The sequence below is a fragment of the Vicia villosa genome, linkage group LG2, assembly GCF_029867415.1.
Source record: "Vicia villosa cultivar HV-30 ecotype Madison, WI linkage group LG2, Vvil1.0, whole genome shotgun sequence".
NCBI lineage: Eukaryota > Viridiplantae > Streptophyta > Magnoliopsida > Fabales > Fabaceae > Vicia > Vicia villosa.
Genome location: NC_081181.1, coordinates 50,422,714 through 50,442,332, shown reverse-complemented (window position 1 = coordinate 50,442,332; position 19,619 = coordinate 50,422,714). Strand labels below are relative to the sequence as shown.

General features: G+C 29.8%; 1 protein-coding gene across 1 annotated transcript; it reads right to left on the bottom strand.

Moving 5' to 3' along the window:
- Nucleotides 1-274: 274 nt before the first annotated feature.
- LOC131649040 (uncharacterized) lies at nt 275-19,528 on the bottom strand. Its single transcript, XM_058918788.1, has 2 exons — nt 19,451-19,528; nt 275-901 (listed from the first exon to the last, which is right to left on the bottom strand). The coding sequence occupies exons 1-2, from the start codon at nt 19,526-19,528 to the stop codon at nt 275-277; spliced, it is 705 nt and encodes a 234-aa protein (XP_058774771.1).
- Nucleotides 19,529-19,619: the final 91 nt, after the last annotated feature.

Here is a 19,619-nt window from a genome sequence, read left to right as displayed (position 1 = left end):
ATTGAAAACCCCTAAAAATAGCCTTAATAGTTCAATATTCTCAGTTGACGGGTCAACCAAGATAAGGGTAACACTATCCACATACTAAAGATGTGATGCCACCACGTTATAGGACCCTACTCTAAACCCGAATTAAAGATCCAACTCAATTTCCCTATTTTTTTTAATCAATAAATTTTGATTAATTCAAAAAACAATATGTACACGGCGATCGCTCACGATCCAGCCAAGCTCAAAGCCCATAAACAAGAGGAAAACTATAAAACTGCACCGCCTATGTCATAAGGCCTGCAATATAACTCCTATATTTCCTGACATTCCAAATTCTATACACAATTCTATCTATGATTTCCTTATCTATATCACCTCTAACAGTAGTATGACCAAACACTCTATTGTTCCGTAAGCTCCAAATCGAGTAAATAGCCTCTGTGATGGCACACTTAATAAGACTAGCTCGCCAACTCTTCCCTTTGCAATTTCTAGTGAGCCAATCCAATTTACCATCCCAAGGCAAAGGGGTATGGTTAACTTGGATCCATCTAAGTACCTTAACCCAAATATTCTTCAAACCGGGACAGCAGAAAAACAGGTGGTTCAAAGTTTCCTTTTCCTGACAGAAACAACAATTATCCTCACTAATCATACCATATTTCTTCAGTCTAGCCTTCGTAGCCAGTCTCCCATTGCAAACAAGCCAAAAGATGAACACAGCCCGTGGCCTAGCAAAGTTCCCAAACATCAGATGCCTCCAGGCAGGTCTGGATTCAGTACCTATTACAGCATTATACACTCTCTTAGCATGAAACATCCCACCATTGCTTATGTTTAGCTCCTGATACAGCACCCTGGATTGGAGCAAATGCTTCATCAACCAAGATTGACTATCCTTAAGTTGAACCTGCAGGAAATCAGAATTCTTCAGATAAACTCAATTTCCCTATTGATGAAACAACTAAGACCTTATGCCACTAGCAAGAAAAGGAAAGGATCTAGATGGTCATTTTGTTTCAAACCCCATTTGAATACTAGTTTCTTGAGTTAAGAAATCATTAACCAACGCCACAAGGTTTCCATTAAACATACAAGCTCTCACCCAAGATCTCCACTTATCAATAAAAGCATATAATCTAGAAACTCATAGCTAAATGAAACACACTCTTTCTCAAAACTGCCTTAAAATAATGCATGACTTTCTAGGTTTCTTTGTCAAGTAAATCAACTCATTCATAACCACCGTACCACACCATCAACCAAAAATCTTCCTTTGAGGAATGTCGATTGGTTTGTGAAAATAAGTTTATCCATTACCAACTCTAATTTAGTTCTCAACACTTCGTCCACCAAATTATATAAAGAACCAACCAGAAAAATAGATCTAAAATTACTCAACTAAGAAGGGGACTTACCATTAGGGATAAAAAATCCAAACTTTTATTGGATTAAGTACATTTATTTAAGTAATATAGTACATTTATTGGATAAAAGTTTTAAAAGTCAAACTTTTATTTAATAAATGTAAACTAACTAATTCATTAAAAGTACATTTATTTAAGTAATCTTGTACTTCTGCTTGTTTTATCAATGACTATTTGGTTCTCTTTCCATTTGTCCTGTGGTTACATCTGAATATTTTACATTCTTTTTGATGTTATGACAAAAAGGGGGAGAAATAGTGATAAATGATTTGATTTATATTAGCAGTTGCCGGGAAGAAAGCCCCCACATTTCTAACAGAAGCTGCAAGCTTCATATGTTTCTAAGTTGTGTTGTTGCAGGAATTGAAGATTCAAGATCAATAAGCAACAAGATGAATCAAGTTCTTGGATTCTTGAAGCAAGCTGAGTGCTATGAAGCTTCAGAATCAAAAGCAAGAAGGAAGAATGTTCAGATATTCTGATGATAGAATATGTTCTGATACATTCTATATGGCTTATATGGCTCTGATACATATTATGTGTTCTGAAACATATTTTATGTTCTGATTCATTCATGCTGACTTTTGTCGTTTAGTTTTGTTCTGTAACATTTCAGGATGTAGAGATGCTCTGATGATGCTCTAGTACATTCAACAATGTTCTGATACAATCTAGCATGAAGTGATGTAAGAAGAAATTCAAGCTTTGAAGCTGTCCGATGGAAACAGGAATTAGAAGCTGTGAATGTTCTGAGGATCAAAGAAATTCAAGTTCTGAAGCTGTCCGATGGAAGCAGAAATCAGAAGCTGTGAATGTTCTGAGGATCAAAGAAATTCAAGTTCTGAAGCTGTCCGATGGAAGCAGAAATCAGAAGCTGTGAATGTTTTGAGGATCAAAGAAATTCAAGTTCTAAAGCTGTCCGATGGAAGCAGAAATCAGAAGCTGTGAATGTTCTGAGGATCTAAAGAAATTCAATGTTCTGAAGCTGTCCTATGGAAGCAGAAATCAGAAGCAGTGAATGTTCTAAAGTTCAAGCATATGTGAACGTCTCTACTGAAATACTCAAGGAAGTCTTTTATTTATAAAATTCTTCTAGTATTAATTTCAGGGGGAGATTATTCATCTCAGGGGGAGATTGTTAATCTCAGGGGGAGACATATTCACATGCTTATGATATAGCTGTGTAATTGTCTTTAGCCGTCTGTTATTCTGATCGCAAATTCATATCATTTATATATGTTTTTGTCATCATCAAAAAGGGGGAGATTGTTAGAACAAGAATTGTTCTGATCAAGAATCTTAGTTTTGATGATAACAATGTATATGAATTTTGCTCAAGATAATGTGGTACTCTAATCCTATGCAATTTCCTTTTCAGGAAATATATAAAGAGTAAGCACAAATCAGCGCTAAGAAGCTTTGACTCAGAAGGTTCAGTATGCAACTTCAGCACATGGTCTGGCAAGACATCAGAAGATGGTCAAGCAGAATCAGAACATGGTCTATAGAAGCATCAGAAGAACTTGAGTTCAGAAGCAGAAGCACTGAAGTCATGGAATCACGCTCAGAAGCATATCAAGATCAAAGGATCAGAAGATGCTCTGCACCAAGCTGTTTGTACTCTGATGATTTTCAACGTAGTATTTACAAAGAACAAATCAGAATCAAGTACTAGATGGCAGGCTACGCTGACTGACAAAAGGAACGTTAGAAGCTATTAAAGGCAATGTCAGTAGTCACAGCAAAAGCAAGGCTCGAGGTAGTTGACAAAATAGTGAAACATTAAATGCAATGCTGTACGGAATACGCAAAGCATTAAATGCTCCCAACGGTCATCTTCTCAAACGCCTATATAAATGAAGTTCTGATGAGAAGCAAGGTTACCAATTCTTGACAATTTCTGTGAATATTAACTTGCTGAAACGCTGTTCAACTAAAAGCTCAGAAACTTCATCTTCATCAAAGCTCACTACATTGTTGTTGTAATACTTTAGTGAGTCTAAGCTTAAATCTGTAAGAGAAATATCACAGTTTATGATTATCGCTTTTAAGAAGCAATTGTAATACTCTTAGAATTTGTTTACATTAAATTGTAAAGGACTAGAGTGATCGGGTTGTGATCAGTATACTCTAGAGAAGTCTTAGAAGGTCTCTAAGCAGTTGTTACTAGAGTGATCGGGTTGTGATCAGTATACTCTAGAGAAGTCTTAGAAGGTCTCTAAGCAGTTGTTACTAGAGTGATCGGGTTGTGATCAGTATACTCTAGAGAAGTCTTAGAAGGTCTCTAAGCAGTTGTTCCTAGAGTGATCAAGTTGTGATCAGAAGACTCTAGAAGACTTAGAAGTTGACTAAGTGGAAAACCATTGTAATCTCGTGCGATTAGTGGATTAAACCCTCAGGTGAGGTAAATCACTCCGTGGGGGTGGACTGGAGTAGTTTAGTTAACAACGAACCAGGATAAAAAATAACTGTGCAAATTGTTTTTATCTTACGAGTTTTTTAAACTACACTTATTCAAACCCCCCCTTTCTAAGTGTTTTTCTATCCTTCATGAATGAAATTGGATTGATCAAGTCAGTTGATGTAATTATTCAAAGTATTCCAGTGTAGGAAATAGTCTGCACTCGTAATGGGACATCGAACTAATCAAAATTTGGTATTATAAAAAAAAAATCAATTTAGTGACAAAATACATCTTACATATACAATAAAATAAAATAAATAAAACATTATGAGTTCTTCATGAACTATACAATGTTATTTCGCTATCCTTCAGGGATGCTTAGCTTTTGTTACAAACAATAATCTAAAAATTATAACCATCCTTATGGGATGCGTTAAAATTAAAACCATCCTTCTGGGATGCAAAAAGTTATTTCTTCTTTCTCTAATTCAATTCCACCGAATAAACAAAAATAATTCTTTCATGCTTTAAGCCAAATCCACCTTTTAATCCTTTGACACAATTAAATTTATTTGTGCACTATCCATCAAAATTGGAATCATTGTAAAGTCACATGTGTTATCCACAACCTCAACAACATCAACCCATCTTACTTAAAGTTGAGTTGCTACCTGAGTTTTTTTTTTAATATAATATTCTTAAACATACATCAATTCTATGACAAATAAAATTACAATAAAATTACATAATCTTAACCATAAAATTACAATAAAATCATTGAACAATAAAATTACAAAATTTTAAATTTCCTAATATGGTTATATTTCCTGAATATCATAAATAAATAAAAACAATGATCTCCTCCAAATCATACCTGAGAGCGTGGTGCTGATAACGTATTATAAACTAAATGAAACTATATAGAGATCAAAAGATAGGAAGAGAAGAGAACAAGCAACATAGTATTATATTCTTCTCAAAAGTGAATTTTACATTATAATATGAGTATTATTTATAGGACCCAAGGGAGGTAGGAAATTATGTACATTAAAGTGAAATAGAAAGATGAAGAATAAGAAGAGGGATGGACATCCACTGGTATAAATGTTTATAATAGTATTTGGTTATTGAAAAATTTGGCAACCTATGAGATTTGAGACCCATTAAGTATTATTAGCATTTTCTTTCCATAAAATGCACTGTTGGAAACTTCATATTACACTTATTTATTAGGACATTGTGCCAATGTTCTTCTACATAGGTCAAGTTTTTAATCTATCTTTTCTCGTACAAATTATTATGCTGAACTTAGATTAGCAATAACCTAATTAGCATGATAAAACATCTCATAGAGTCTGAAAACAAACCTTAGACCTACATGAAAAGTACTCTTTACATGAAATTTTGCAACTAACATGATAAGTATGCACTTTTCATAAAATGGAAAACAAAACAAATTTTGTATATGCATTCTCAACCATTCAATATTAGATGTCACATTAATTTAATAAATTAATGCTTACATATATTTTGAAAAGGCAAAGTGTGATTAAGACTTACTAACAATATTTCCGTATTGACTTAAGAGTCTAAATCATGATGTATTGTTTTAATTCATAACTCCCTCACCCTGTCTATATATGTCTCCTCTCTTTTTATTTAGTCTTGGCATTACTTATGTGGTATGTTCGGAAACATGAGATTCAGTGCACTTTATTGAACCAAATTAAAAGTTATTTACTTTAAGAAATAGCAAAGTTTATTTTTTCAAATAATAATAGAAAGTTTCTCAACCCAAGTCATCTTACACAACACATAAAATTTTAATTTTATCCCTTGTTTGTATATAAAACATAGTAAAATTTTGAATTTTTATAATTAATTGGAAAAATATTAAGTTTCGTAGATGCATCTACGGAATACTCTATTGGCAAAACCCATCAAACATTTTTGTAGATGTAACTACAAAAGATTTTTCCTAATTAATTGAAAAGTAAGTGTAACTACGGAAGATTTTTCCCAATTAATTGAGAATTTGAGATTTTCTCAATAATTTAATTGGAGATTTTCCCGATTAATTAAGAAAATCCCAAATTAATTAAGTTTGACTACATCTACGTAATCGTTAAAACACAGTGAATTTGGGAAAATCCTAAATTAAGTTATAAATTAATTGAGAAAATTCTAAATTAATTGGAAAAATCTCAAATTAATTAAATTCATGAAATCTTCCGTAAATATATCTAAGGAACATTCTAATTTTCTCAATTAATTGGGAAAATCCCACATTTCACTGTGTTTTAAGAGTTCCGTAAATGGTTGCAAGGGGTGTCCAACAACCATTAGGCTAACTCATATATATATATATATATATATATATATATATATATATATATATATATATATATATATATATATATTACAGTATTTCAATTAAAGTAAATTATAACACTTTAATAGGTTTAATATTATTAATTTATTATTTAAATTTTTATTTCATATTTAATAAATTATTTATTATATATTTTTAATTCCACGTATTTAAACAATATTTGCTTCTATAAAATATATGATTAAAATGAAAGTGTAATTTAAAAATAGATATTTTTATAAAAAAAATTATTTTTTATATGTTAGTTAACATTTTAATTTAAAATAAATATTAAAATATATAATTCAAATGAAACTGTAATTGAGAAGTATTTATATAATATGATGTAATTGAAAAAATATTTATAAATATTTAAAATTTCATATTTATTTATACATTTATATAATAAATATTTTTTAAAAAATTATGTAATAAATATTTAGTAATTATATTATTAAATAAATATGTTTTCAGAAATTATGTATTAGAAATATATTAGTAATTTAACATCAATATATTGTAACAATTCAATAATTAATAATCTAAAAAATACTGCAACAATTAAATAATTTAAAATAATAATTAATAATTTAACATCAATATATTGTATCAATTTAATGTTAAAAATATTAAAATTATTTTAGAATTAAATGAATAGTTTATATGGATACTATTTAAAAAAATACTGTAGCAATTATCCCATTAATATTTCTTTATATTAACATTACTTTTAAATATTAAAGTTATTTAAATATTAAATTTTTTAAATATAAATAGTATTTAATATTTTTTTAAATATTTATGTTAGAATAGTTTAAATATTAATGTTAAAATATTTTTATAATAATTAAATAAACATATTGTATTAGATAACATATATTAAACAATTTATGTAGTAAATATATATGTGAAAAATATTTAGTAAATTGTTTTTTAGTAATTAATTAACAGTAACTATTATATTTTTACAATGGCAATTATTCAACAAAAATGAAGGTGCAGCCTAGTGGTAAAGGGGTTTTTAACATCCCATGAGACCAATTTTTAAAGTTTTGAAATTTAAAAATTAACAACTAAATAATAAAAAAATAATAATAAAAAATACAATATGAAATAAAATAAATTAAAAAATAATAAAAATGTCACCTAAGTCAACAATATAATTAAAAATAATAATTATAAATTAAAAAAAATTGTCATGTCAATAATTCTGATGATTTGATTTCTTGTGGGAGTAAAATATGAGAATCTTCATATGTTAGGGAGCGAATCCAAACTTTTTTTTACAGGAGATTTTTCAAACCTCGTCCATATATGGCAGGGACAAAATAGCTATTACCCATACTTTATATAAATAACTTTTTATTGAATTTACTTAATTTCAAGATATTATTTCATCAAGTTAAATAAAAAATAGAGAAAGATATATTATAAATTTTATCTGTATTTGAATTTGTTAAAAAAAACTATTCTTTATTGAAATTACAGTGATTTTAAATTTTTTGGTACTCTAAAACTTAGTTGGGTAATGTTATTCTTTTAAATAAAATTTATATAAAATCTAAAATTATATTTAAAATAAAGTAATCTAAAAGTAGTATATTTAATAATTAAAAAATTGAAAGTACCAAATTGTTCACCTAAAATGATATAGATATCTCTTTGATTAAAGCGATCAAAATCAAGCTAAACCACTCATTTCAATTAAGAGCTTGATATGATCTGTCTGCCACATAAAATACACTTTATTCTTTTTTGAAAACTTTGTGCCATGTAAGGTTTGATGAGATGGATGCAACATTTTAATAAGGCTTCTTTCTATTTAACAATATCACTTTAATGACATTATGAATCTAAATAAAAATTTAAATTCTAAACCTGTAAATATATTAAAAATAATTTATATTTTAAATAAAATTTAAAAAGTTAACTATACTTAATTTATATTTTTTCGAATCGATCGAATTTTTATTTAATTAATAGTAGTTTTTAATTTAAAAGTAATACTTTATTTGACTAATCTTTAAAGAAAATGACATTAGAATAATTAATTAACATGAGTTGTAGTTTTACGTCAAACTAATTCAAATCAATAGTTGGGTCCTTGGGGTCTTTTTGCTTATTGCTTTATGTAACTATCACTAATAGAAGGACCATTATTGGTCAAATTGTGTTTATGTATAAATGTAGCTAGTTAAACTATGAGAGCTAGTTTCTTAACTTGTCATTATTCAATCAATAATCTCATGTTAATTAAATATCAAGTGCTAGATTAGAAAATGACATATGTTAACATATCCTTTGAGGTGCTTATAACCATTCATTATATTCATTCCATGCAACTAGTATATATATTAATTAATGCATGTCTTTCTTCAAACAGAAAAGCAAGATTAAAACAAAAGTCTTTGTCCATTTTAGAAAAAATAATTCAAGAATTTATAATTGTTGACGATCCTAATCAAAAAATTAGTGTGAAATTTGTACTTTTTAATATCTTTTTATCATAAGCAAGTCCACTTCAATTTAATTTTTCCAACACTTTATAAATACGCACTTATCACTTATTATATGCTATGTTTTTTTTTTCAAAAAAATAATTTAAACAATATTGTTACTTAGTTTAAGAACAAAATTAATTTTTTCCAAAAATAAAAGATGATAATTGATTGAATATATAATCATGATCGGTCTAACAAAATTAAATATTTAAAAACAAAATTATAATCGCTAAAAATACAATGAAGGTGAGAGTCTCCTCGTGAGGGTTGCTAGAGACTCAGAAAATGTTGTTTATGTAGAATTAGTGAATCTCATTCCTCAATTCTATGATTGAAACATTTATGGACGAATCCTTGAACTTTGACTAGAAATGCAAGAGCGACTTCACTCTTTTCATGACAAAAAACGTGGAGATATTGGAAGACTTGTCCTTCCTCATAATGGGGAGACGGTTTTTCTCCTTTTTAAAAACCCCACATGCATCTAGTTACATGCTTGATCACCATACCCGCTAAGCAGTTACACTACAAGAAAAAAGATATATAGCTGCGGTTTTGAGAGTAGGTTGCGGCAGTTAGAATCGCCATAAAACTGACATTGTGACAATTTGTCAATAGTCATAAAACTTAGTGTCATGAGCATTGCTTGTGACAATTTCAAAAACTGTCATGCAAATTGTCGTTAGTTGACATACGACGGTTGTAACTGCCGTTAAATGTTATGTACATTTTAAAATAAATTTGTAATTTGTGAAGATTTTTAAAATAAATTATGAAGGTTTGTAACCTCCACATATTTAGTTCTTAAATAAATAATTTACGTTATAGCTATATTTTCAAAATATATTAAACTTCAAAATTAACTTAATCTTACAACTCAAAAATCTATGAGATAATATATCAAATAATACTGGAGAAAAAATAAAAAACTACTAATACCTAAAGATTTTCTTACATCCAAGGGGCAAACAATGTTCACTTGTAGCTTTTTTTCTTCATTTCTCAAACATCTCCTGTATATATCTCCTCCGCCCGAGCGTATTCAAATAGTGATGGACTCATATTGTATCATAATTCACTGAACTCTAAAAGCTTCGATAATAGATAAGATGGTTGAAGTTATAATTACCCTCATCATATTCAGAATCAAGAGGTAAAATAAGCATTGAAAAGGATAAGTAATAGTAAGACGGTTAGACCAGACAACATATGCATTGAAGTGTGAAAATTCTTAAAGAGAGAGGCGTTGAGTGGCTCACTAAATTATTTAATGAAATTATAAAGTCAACGCAAATGTCACATGAATGAAGGAGAAACACTTTAATCCCAATCTATAACAACAGGGGAGATACACAAAATTATGCAAATTATAAGGGGATTAAACTCATAACTTGTTCTATGAAGTTGTGTGAAAGAATTATTGAAATGAGACTAAGAAAAGAGTCATTGAGAACCAATTTGATTTTATATTTGGGAGGTCAATCATGGAAGCAATATATCTACTACGAATTATGATAGAGCAATATCAGATGGACAAACAAGACTTGCACTTAAATTTCATTGACTTGGAGAAGGCGTGTGATAGAGTTCCTAAAGGGATTTTGTAGAAAGCTCTAGAAAAGAAAGGGGTTAGGATTGGATATATTCGAGATATACAAAATATGTATGAAGGGGTATCAACTAGTGTGAAGACATAGGGTGGAAAGATGATTTATTTCCCCATTACAATAGGTTTGCATCAAGGTTTCCTTTGAATACTAATTTCTTAATTTGAGAAATCATTCACCAACACCACAAGGTTTCCATTAACCATAACCACCGTACCACACCATCAACCAAAACCCTTCCTTCGAGGGATGTCGATTACCAACCCTAATTTAGTTGCCAACACATTGACCACCACATTATATTAAGATCCAACGAAAAAAATAGGTCTAAACTTACTCAACTAAAAATGAGACTTAAGATTAGGGATAAAAATATCCAAAATCCTCGCCACATCTCTTAAGGACTCAATTTGGAAAATCAAGAATTCTAAAAATTAGTTTATATTAAGGACTCAATTTAAAAAATTAAAATCTCTAAAAATTTGTTTATTTCAAGCCTGTAAAACCGATTTGAGAGATTTACAATTCTCCAAAATCACATAAATTTTATATTACTATTAGGTTGTGGTAGGGGTGACATGACAATTATACCCATTATTTTATAAATACAACTGATTATCTTAAGTAAGAGAAATATTATGTGGACATCATTTTAGGTGTTCAACACCGTATATGTATACGGTATGGATACGATTTCAATTTTTTATTAATTTTTTCTCTCTCTACATGTTTAATCAATATCTATAGAAGATGTATTTTTATATGGTATATGTGTTTATTTTTAAGTGTTGAAATAACACCACTCTTTAAATATAGTATATTTATTGGATAAAAGTTTTAAAAATTAAAATTTTATTTAATGAAACTATGTTAACTATTAAGTATATTTTCTTATGAATATCACCCAGAAGAATCATTCATACTTGATTTTACTCTTAGGCTCATTGTCTTCATTAGACCCTGATATATTTAACAATAATTCTATATTAAACCATAATTAGCAAAAAAGAAATTATAAAATAATTTAAGAATGAATGGAATGGAATTGGATTGATCAAAGTCGGTGTGTGAGATATTGAATTGTATTTTAGAGGGTCGAAGAGTAGCTTCGGGTTCGACAAAAGTTAGCATGCCGTCAAAGTATGTTCACATGTTGGTGTCGAAGACCTACATACTGTAGTCGAAGTGTGTTCTAGTATGTGGGTGTCGAAATGCTAGGGTTGTTAGTATTTCGAATAGGGCCTGTCTATTATGTCCAATTGTTTAAGTTAGCTTTTACCCAAAGTTAGCTTGTAATTGTATTTGTGAAAAACCATTAGTTTAGTATGTTAGGTTTTATTATCAATAGCATACTACTATCTCATTATTGCATACTATAAATACTAATTTAGAGTGAGATGGTTATTTGTTGTTCTTGTAACACTTGTAATTTTGTTTTAAAGAGAAAGTAAAGAATAATAGTTATAACCAATTCTCGTTGTTCTTCCTGTTTCCCATTGTGTTCCCTATTATACTCTGTTATTTACATCCTTTTCACAACAAATTGGTGCGGTGAGCGTGAAGAAGACGCCTCCAACAAAGTATGAGATTGAAAAGTTCATTGGAGTGAACGATTTCGGTCTATGGCACTTGAAGATGAAAGCCCTACTGGTCCAACAGGGTTGTTTGGAAGCATTGAAGGGAGCGATAGCTATGGATATTGTGTTAACAGAAAAAGAAAAACGGCCATGATAGAGAAAGCCCACAGTGCAATTTTGTTGAGCCTTGGTGATAAGGTTCTTCGACATATATCAAAGGAGACGACGACATCAGAGTTACGGGTGAAACTTGAAAGTTTGTACACGACCAAATCGCTGGTAAATCGACTCTACCTGAAACAAGCTTTGTATTCGAAGGAGTGGCGTCGAAAAGATACAAGGCAAGGTTGGTCGCAAGGGGTTTCACACTCAGAAAGAAGGTGCCGACCTTAATGATATGTTTTCTTCTCTCGTGAAGCATAGGTCCATTCGAATGTTGCTTTCCATGGTGGCATTGTTCGATCTTGAACTAGAACAAATGGATATGAAGATTGTGTTCTTGTATGGTGATCTAGATGAAACAATCCTGATGAGGCAACCTGAAGACTATGTCAAAAAGGGGAATGAAGATTATGTGTGAAAGCTAAAAAGATCGTTATATGGACTAAAATAATCTCCTCGACAGTGGAATAGGAGATTCAACAAGTTCTTGGCACGCATAAGTTTCATTAGAAGCCAGTTCGACCATTGTGTTTACTTCCGATTTCAACCTGGTAATTCATTTACTATTTTGTTGCTTTATGTGGATGATATTCTCATAGCAAGCAACAATGTCGAAGATGTGATGAGGGTGGAGGCTGAACTCAATAAGGAAATTATAAGAAGGATCTGGGAGTTGCATCCAGGATTCTTGGGATTGACATTCGAAGAAATAGAAAGCAGTCGAAATTATGCTTATCTCAAGAGACATACCTATGAAAGATTCTCGAAAATTTTGGTATGTCGAATTTGAAGCCTGTTGTGACTCTGACGAACCCTCAATTTCAGCTGAGTATAGATCAGTGTCCCAGTACTGATGTCGAAAGAGCTTATATGAATAGCATTCCATATGCTAATATAGTAGGTTCTTTGATGTATTCTATGTTATGTACTAGACCCGACATATCATATGCCGTAAGTCCTTGTAAGTAGGTACATGGAAAATCCTGGAAAGCAACACTTCAAAAGATTGTTGCTTTATCAAGTTGTATGGATTCCAGAAAATCTATTTCTGGATATGTTTTTACTGTGTTTGGCACAACAATTACTTGGAAAGCAACACTTCAAAAGATTGTTGCTTTATCAACGACTGACGCCGAGTATATTGCCCTAAGTGAAGTTATGAAAGAAGCATTGTGGCTTGAAGGTTTTGCTAAGAAGCTGAAACTTCACGATCGAGATATCATTATTAAATGTGATAGTCAAAGTGTTATACACCTGTCAAAGAACTCAACATATCATGAGCGAACCAAACATATCGATGTGAGGTTGCATTTCGTCAGAGGAGTAATCGAGCATGGAGAGTCCAAGTACTGAAGGTTTCCACATATCACAATGTTGCTGATATAATCACCAAGATATTGTCGAGTTGCAATTTTTTCCACTGTATGCAGTTGATAAAGTTGCATGACGAATAGTAGCTTCGGGTTCGACAAAGGTTAGCATAACGTCGAAGTATGTTCACATGTTGGTGTTGAAGACATACATACTGTAGTCGAAGTGTGTTCTAATATGTGAGTGTCGAAAAGTTAGGGTTGTTAGTATTTTGAATTGGACCTATCTGATATGTTCAATTGTTTAAGTTACCTTGTAATGGGTATTTGTGAAAAAATTCATTAGTTTAATATGTTAGGTTTTATTATAAATAACATACTAGTCTCTCATCATTACATACTGCAAATCTTAATTTAAAGTGAGAGAGTTATTTGTTATTTTTGTAACACTTATAATGTTGTTTTAAAAAGAAAGTAAAAAATAGCAATTATAACCAACCCGTGTCGTTCTTCTTATTTCTCATTGTGTTCTCTATTATATTATGTTTTTAATATCCTTTTTACAACAATGTAATTATTCAAAGTTTTCCGGTGTAGGGAATAGTCTGTGTGCACTCGTAATGGGCCATCGAACTAATCAAAGTTTTGTGTCTTTTTTATTTTAAAAAAGGCAACCTATCAAATTTGAGAACCAATAAATATTATTAGCATTTTCTTTCCGTAAAATGCACGATTGGAAACTTCATATTACACTTATTTATTAGAACACTGTGCCAATGTTCTTCTACATAGGTCAAGTTTTTAATCTTTCTTTTTTCGTACAAATTGTTATGCTGAACTTAGATTAGCAATAACCTAATTGGCACAATAAAACAACTCAGAGAGTCTGAAAACAAACCTTAAACCTACATGAAAAGTACTTTTGACATGAAATTTTGCAACTAATATGATAAGTTGCACTTTTCATTAAATGGAAAACAAAACAAATTTCTTGCACTTAAGACTTAAGCAAAAGTATTAATTTTTTGAATTATATTTTGAAAAGGCAAAGTGTGATTAAGACTTACTAACAATATTTCGATATTGACTTAAGAGTCTAAATCATGATTTGTTGTCTTAATTCATAACTCCCTCACCCTGTCTCTATATGTCTCCTCTCTTTTTATTTAGTCTTGGCATTGCTTATGTAGTATGTTTGGAAACATAAGATTCAGTCCATTTTATTGAACCACACATTAAAAGTGAGTAGTTACTTTAAGAAATATAAAAGTTTTTTTTTTTAAATAATATTCCCTCCGTCTCATAATAAGTGTCTCATTTGACACTTTTTTCATGTCTCAAAATAAATGTTTCTTTAGATTATCAATGCAACATTTATTATTTTTTTCCACTACTATACCTCTGTATATTAACTTTCACGTTTTTCAACTACTCTACTATCTATAATAAATAAGGGTACTTTAGTAAATTATACAAATTTTATCATTAAAACCAACACATTTAATCATTTTCTTAAGAACTGTGCAAAATCCAAATAAAACACTTATTATGAGACGGAGGGAGTAATAAACATGCGCTTAATTCTACTGTGGCAAAAGTGATTTTTTTTTTAATTTTTTTTAATTTAAATCATCACAATAAAAAATTTAATATATATACAGGAGTAAGTGTACTAAAATGTCTTTTTCTTTTACAAGAAAATCAAAATACTACAGTTAGTGTTTACTTTATATAAATAATATTTTATTGAATTTACTTAATTTCAAGATATTTTATTTAATAAACAATAGAGAAAGATATGTTATAAATTTTATCTGTATTTGAATCTATTAAAAACCTATTCTTTATTAAAATCACAGTGATTTTAAATTTTTTTTACTCTAAAACTTAGTTTGGTATAGGGGTGGCAAAACGGGCCGCCCGCCCCGTCTTATGCCCGCTAAAAAATGAGCGGGGCGGGCATGCCCGCCAAGTAAAATGGGCATCAAAATCATGTCCGCCCCGCCAAGATGGCGGGTTGGCGGGCGGCGGGCTTACCCGCCTATTTTTATTTTTATTTTTTTAATAGATTAATATGTTTTTTTTGCCTTTTAATTAAACTTTTCACTTATTTTTTAAAACAATTTTTTATAAAAGTAATTTTTTAACAAATTTACTCTAAAAAATATTACATATATTTATAAATAAATGTATAAAATAAACCATAAAAAATTGCAATTACTAGAATTAACTAAAAAAAGAGTGAGTTTTGGAGGATGAGCGGGTTTTGACGAGCGGCGGACTTTGGCGGGGCGGGTATGGCGGACGGCGAGTTTTAGCGGGGCGGGCTTTGGCGAGCGGCGAGCCTAAAATGCCAACCCAACCCGTCAATTTTTGGCGGGTGGCCCGGCGGACCCCAACCCGTTTTGCCACCCCTAGTTTGGTACTGACAATCTTTTAAATAAAATTTATATGAAATCTTAAATTATATTTAAAATAAAGTAATCAAGTAGTCTATTTAATAATTAAAAAATTGAGAGTACCAAATTGTTGACCTAAAATGATATAGATATCTGTTTGATTATAGCGATCAAAATCAAGCTAAACCACTCATTTCAATTAAGAGCTTGATATGATTTGTCTGCCACGTAAAGTACACTTTATTCTTTTTTGAGAACTTTATGCCATGTAAGGTTTGAAGAGATGGATGCAACATTTTAATAAAGCTTCTTTCTAATTAACAATATCACTTTAATGACATTTATTAATCTAAATAACAATTTAAATTTTAAATGTAAAACTATTAAAAAACTAAATTATATTTTAAACGAAATTAAAAAATTTACCTATACTCAATTTATAATTTTTTAGAAGAGTCAAAACAAGATATCCGAGTTCGGTTTTTTTTTTACTTGGCTTAAAAAGTCTAATTTATAAATATTTTATAATTTGGTTATATAATACGATTTTTTAGATCAATCGAATTATTATTTAATTAATTTTTTTATTTAAAAGTAATATTTCTTTTGACTAATCTTTGAAGAAAATGACATTTGAATAATTAATTAACATGAGTTGTAGTTTTACGTCAAACTAATTCAAATCGTCTTTTGCTTATTGGTTTATGTAACTATCACTAATTACAATTAGAATGTTAAATCAATAAAAGGACCATTATTGGTCAAATTGTGTTTATGTATTAATGTAGCTAGTTAAACCATGAGAGCTAGTTTCTTAACTTGTCATTATTCAATCGATAATGTCATGTTAATTAACAATCATCATATTCATTCCATGCAACTAGTGTGTATATATATATATATATATATATATATATATATATATATATATATATATATATATATATATATATATATATATATATATATATATATATATATATATATATATATATATATATATATATATATATATATATAGGGGCGGAACCAAGGCCCAGCTAGCCCGGGCAGGCGCCCGGGCTCAACCCCTATTTTCTTTATACTCTCCCTAAAATAATAGTCAATTTTTAAACAAAATCAAAGGTAAAATTAGGGGCAAAATTAGTAAAAATAGGGTGTGAAAATTAAAACAAATGAATAATCAATGGTGTAAAGTTTTTGCCCAGGCTGCATAAAATTCCTGGCTCCGCCACTATATATATATATATATATATATATATATATATATATATATATATATATATATATATATATATATATATATATATATATTAATTAATGAGCATGGATCCTCTCCAATGGTCATGCCTCTAATCCAATGGCGAGGAGATTTTAAAGAAATGAAATAAATCAAAGAAAATTATATTGAAAAAAAATGAATGGTGGAAACTGAAGCTGGACAGACAGAGGGCAGGAGAGAAAAAGCAGGAGACAATCTGGATCCTTAATTAATGCATGTCCTTTTTAGTAAAATGACATACGTTAACATATCGTTTGAGGTGACCATATATAGGGGTGGTAAAACGGGTCCGGCCCGCGGGGAAAGCCCGTTTTACCTGCACTTTTTCGCGGGGCAGGGCAAGGTTTTAGGCCCGTTCTCTTTAATGTGTCCGCCCCGCCCCGCCCCGTTTTTTGTGGGCTTCTGCGGGCATTTGTTTTTTCATAGAATTTTACTATTTTTAGGCCTAAATAATCGAATGCCCGCGGGCTTTCCCCGCCCCGTCCTCACTTTTTTGCGGGGCGGAGCAAGGTTTTAGACCCGCACTCTTAAAAAAGCTCGCCCCGCCCCGCCCCGTTTTTTCGCGGGCTTTTGCGGGGAGGGCCTAAACGGGGCGGGCATGCCCGTTTGCCACCCCTAACCATATATTCATTCCATGCAACTCAATACTCTATTTTTCTGCGAATTTATTTGTGGATTTTGAGTTAAATTTTTGCAGAAAACAAGTTTTCTGTGGTTTTTCTTGCAATTTTTTGTCCCCAATTAAAACTTTCGTAGATAATATTTTTGGCAAAAAATTTCACAGGTAAATTTGTGAAAAATTTAAATTCGCAGATACTTTCTGTCTCAAATTAAAAAAAAATTATTTTAGTAAATTTCTGAAGCAAGAGAAAATTGTAATTAAAATATTTGAATTTATACAAGACAAATTCATAGAACATGTTACGATAAAAATTGCTACAAAGTTATTAGTATTCGAAAGATTAAAAATATAATAATAATATACACTATTTTATCATTCTATAAAAAATTACTTTTTCAAAAAATGTCAAATATTATTCTATATTTTTTTTAAAATTCATTTTCGAAAGCCTTATTCTCCCTTCCCCTCTAAACTCTCAAACATAGCATAAGAGAAGTTATTAAAAAAATATAAAGGTTAATGATTTTGAGATAAGCATGATCTTACATAGAAAATTATGGCAAAAGGTGATCCATGAAATTGATCTCTCACTTTATGAAATAAAATTTGTTGTACTTATTGTAGTAGCAATAAATTTTTTTTATATATAAATACATTAAATAATCTGACTGCATAGAAATTATTTTTTTTAAAGAAGCATTTATTTTTCAGTTGAAATAGTTTATTAATGCTCTATCTAAAATGATAGAAGGATATGTGTTAGTTTGTTGTAACTTGTAAGATAAGCTTTCTAATCCAAATTAAGCCTTAACTATCAAATGCCTTCATTCTCCTATGCTTTTCAATAACTATAACTAATTATCATACTACTTAAAAATATTATCACAAAACAAGATGCATACATGCTAGTTACAACTTGCTATAATCGAGTGACTAATTTGACTAATCTATGAGAAAATGACATTTGAATATATTAATTAGATGAGCTGTAGTTTCACATCAAATTAATTCAAATCAATTTGTTGGGGACTTCTTGTTATTGGTCTATGTAACTATCACTAATTACAATTAGAATGTTAACATCTACAAAGCAAATGGACCATTATTAGTCTAATTGTGTTCATGTACTAATATAACTACTTAATCTCATGTTAATTAACTGTCAAGTGCTAAATTAGAAGATGACATACGTTAACATATCCTTTGAGGTGCTTATGACCATTCATCAGTCTATGCAACTAGTATATATATTAAGTAATGATGTCTTTTTTCAAACAGAAAAGCAAGATTAAAAAATCTTCTAAAGGAATACTCCCTCTGTGGTTCTTTAGATTATAATAATTAATTGTGTTGATTTCAATGATAAAATGAATATTATTTATTAAAATAATTTTATTAATAATAGATGCTGGAATAGTTACATGATTTAAAATATAATAAATAAGAATAAGTTAGTGGAAAGAAATAATAAATAATATATAGATATTTTAAAGAGACAAATAATTTAAGACAAATAAAAAAAGACACAGATGGAGTATCTTTCTAAAATAAATCGAAAAATAAAAAAAATGAAAATCAAATTTTATTAATTATAATTTAAATCAAAATTAAAAAAAGTAAATCTTATAAAGCAAAATATAATTAATTATGATTGCAGGTGTGATTCATCTTAGCAGGTGTGGTTGTAATCTTGCAATTTGTTAGCTCAAATCTCTTTAGAAGTTCAAGTTCATACTTTAGCTGATGCAAAATTATATCCTTCTCAGAATACATAATCTTCATCCCTATAAAATATACCATATTTCTCATATCAGTCATCTCAAACTCATTCATTAACATCTTCTTGAACTTGACTATCTCATTGAACAACTCCATGTTAGCATTATATCATCAACATAGAGATACATGAGAATCACAGTGCTTTTAGAGGTATGTTGAACATAAACACCATATTCTATCTAACACT

Coding starts and splice junctions, on each gene's coding strand:
- LOC131649040 (XM_058918788.1), bottom strand. CDS start 19,528: ATGGAGTTGTTCAATGAGATAGTCAAGTTCAAGAAGATGTTAATGAAT. Junction 902..19,450: donor TGACTGATATGAGAAATATG/GTATATTTTATA, acceptor GATTTCCTGCAG/GTTCAACTTAAGGATAGTCA.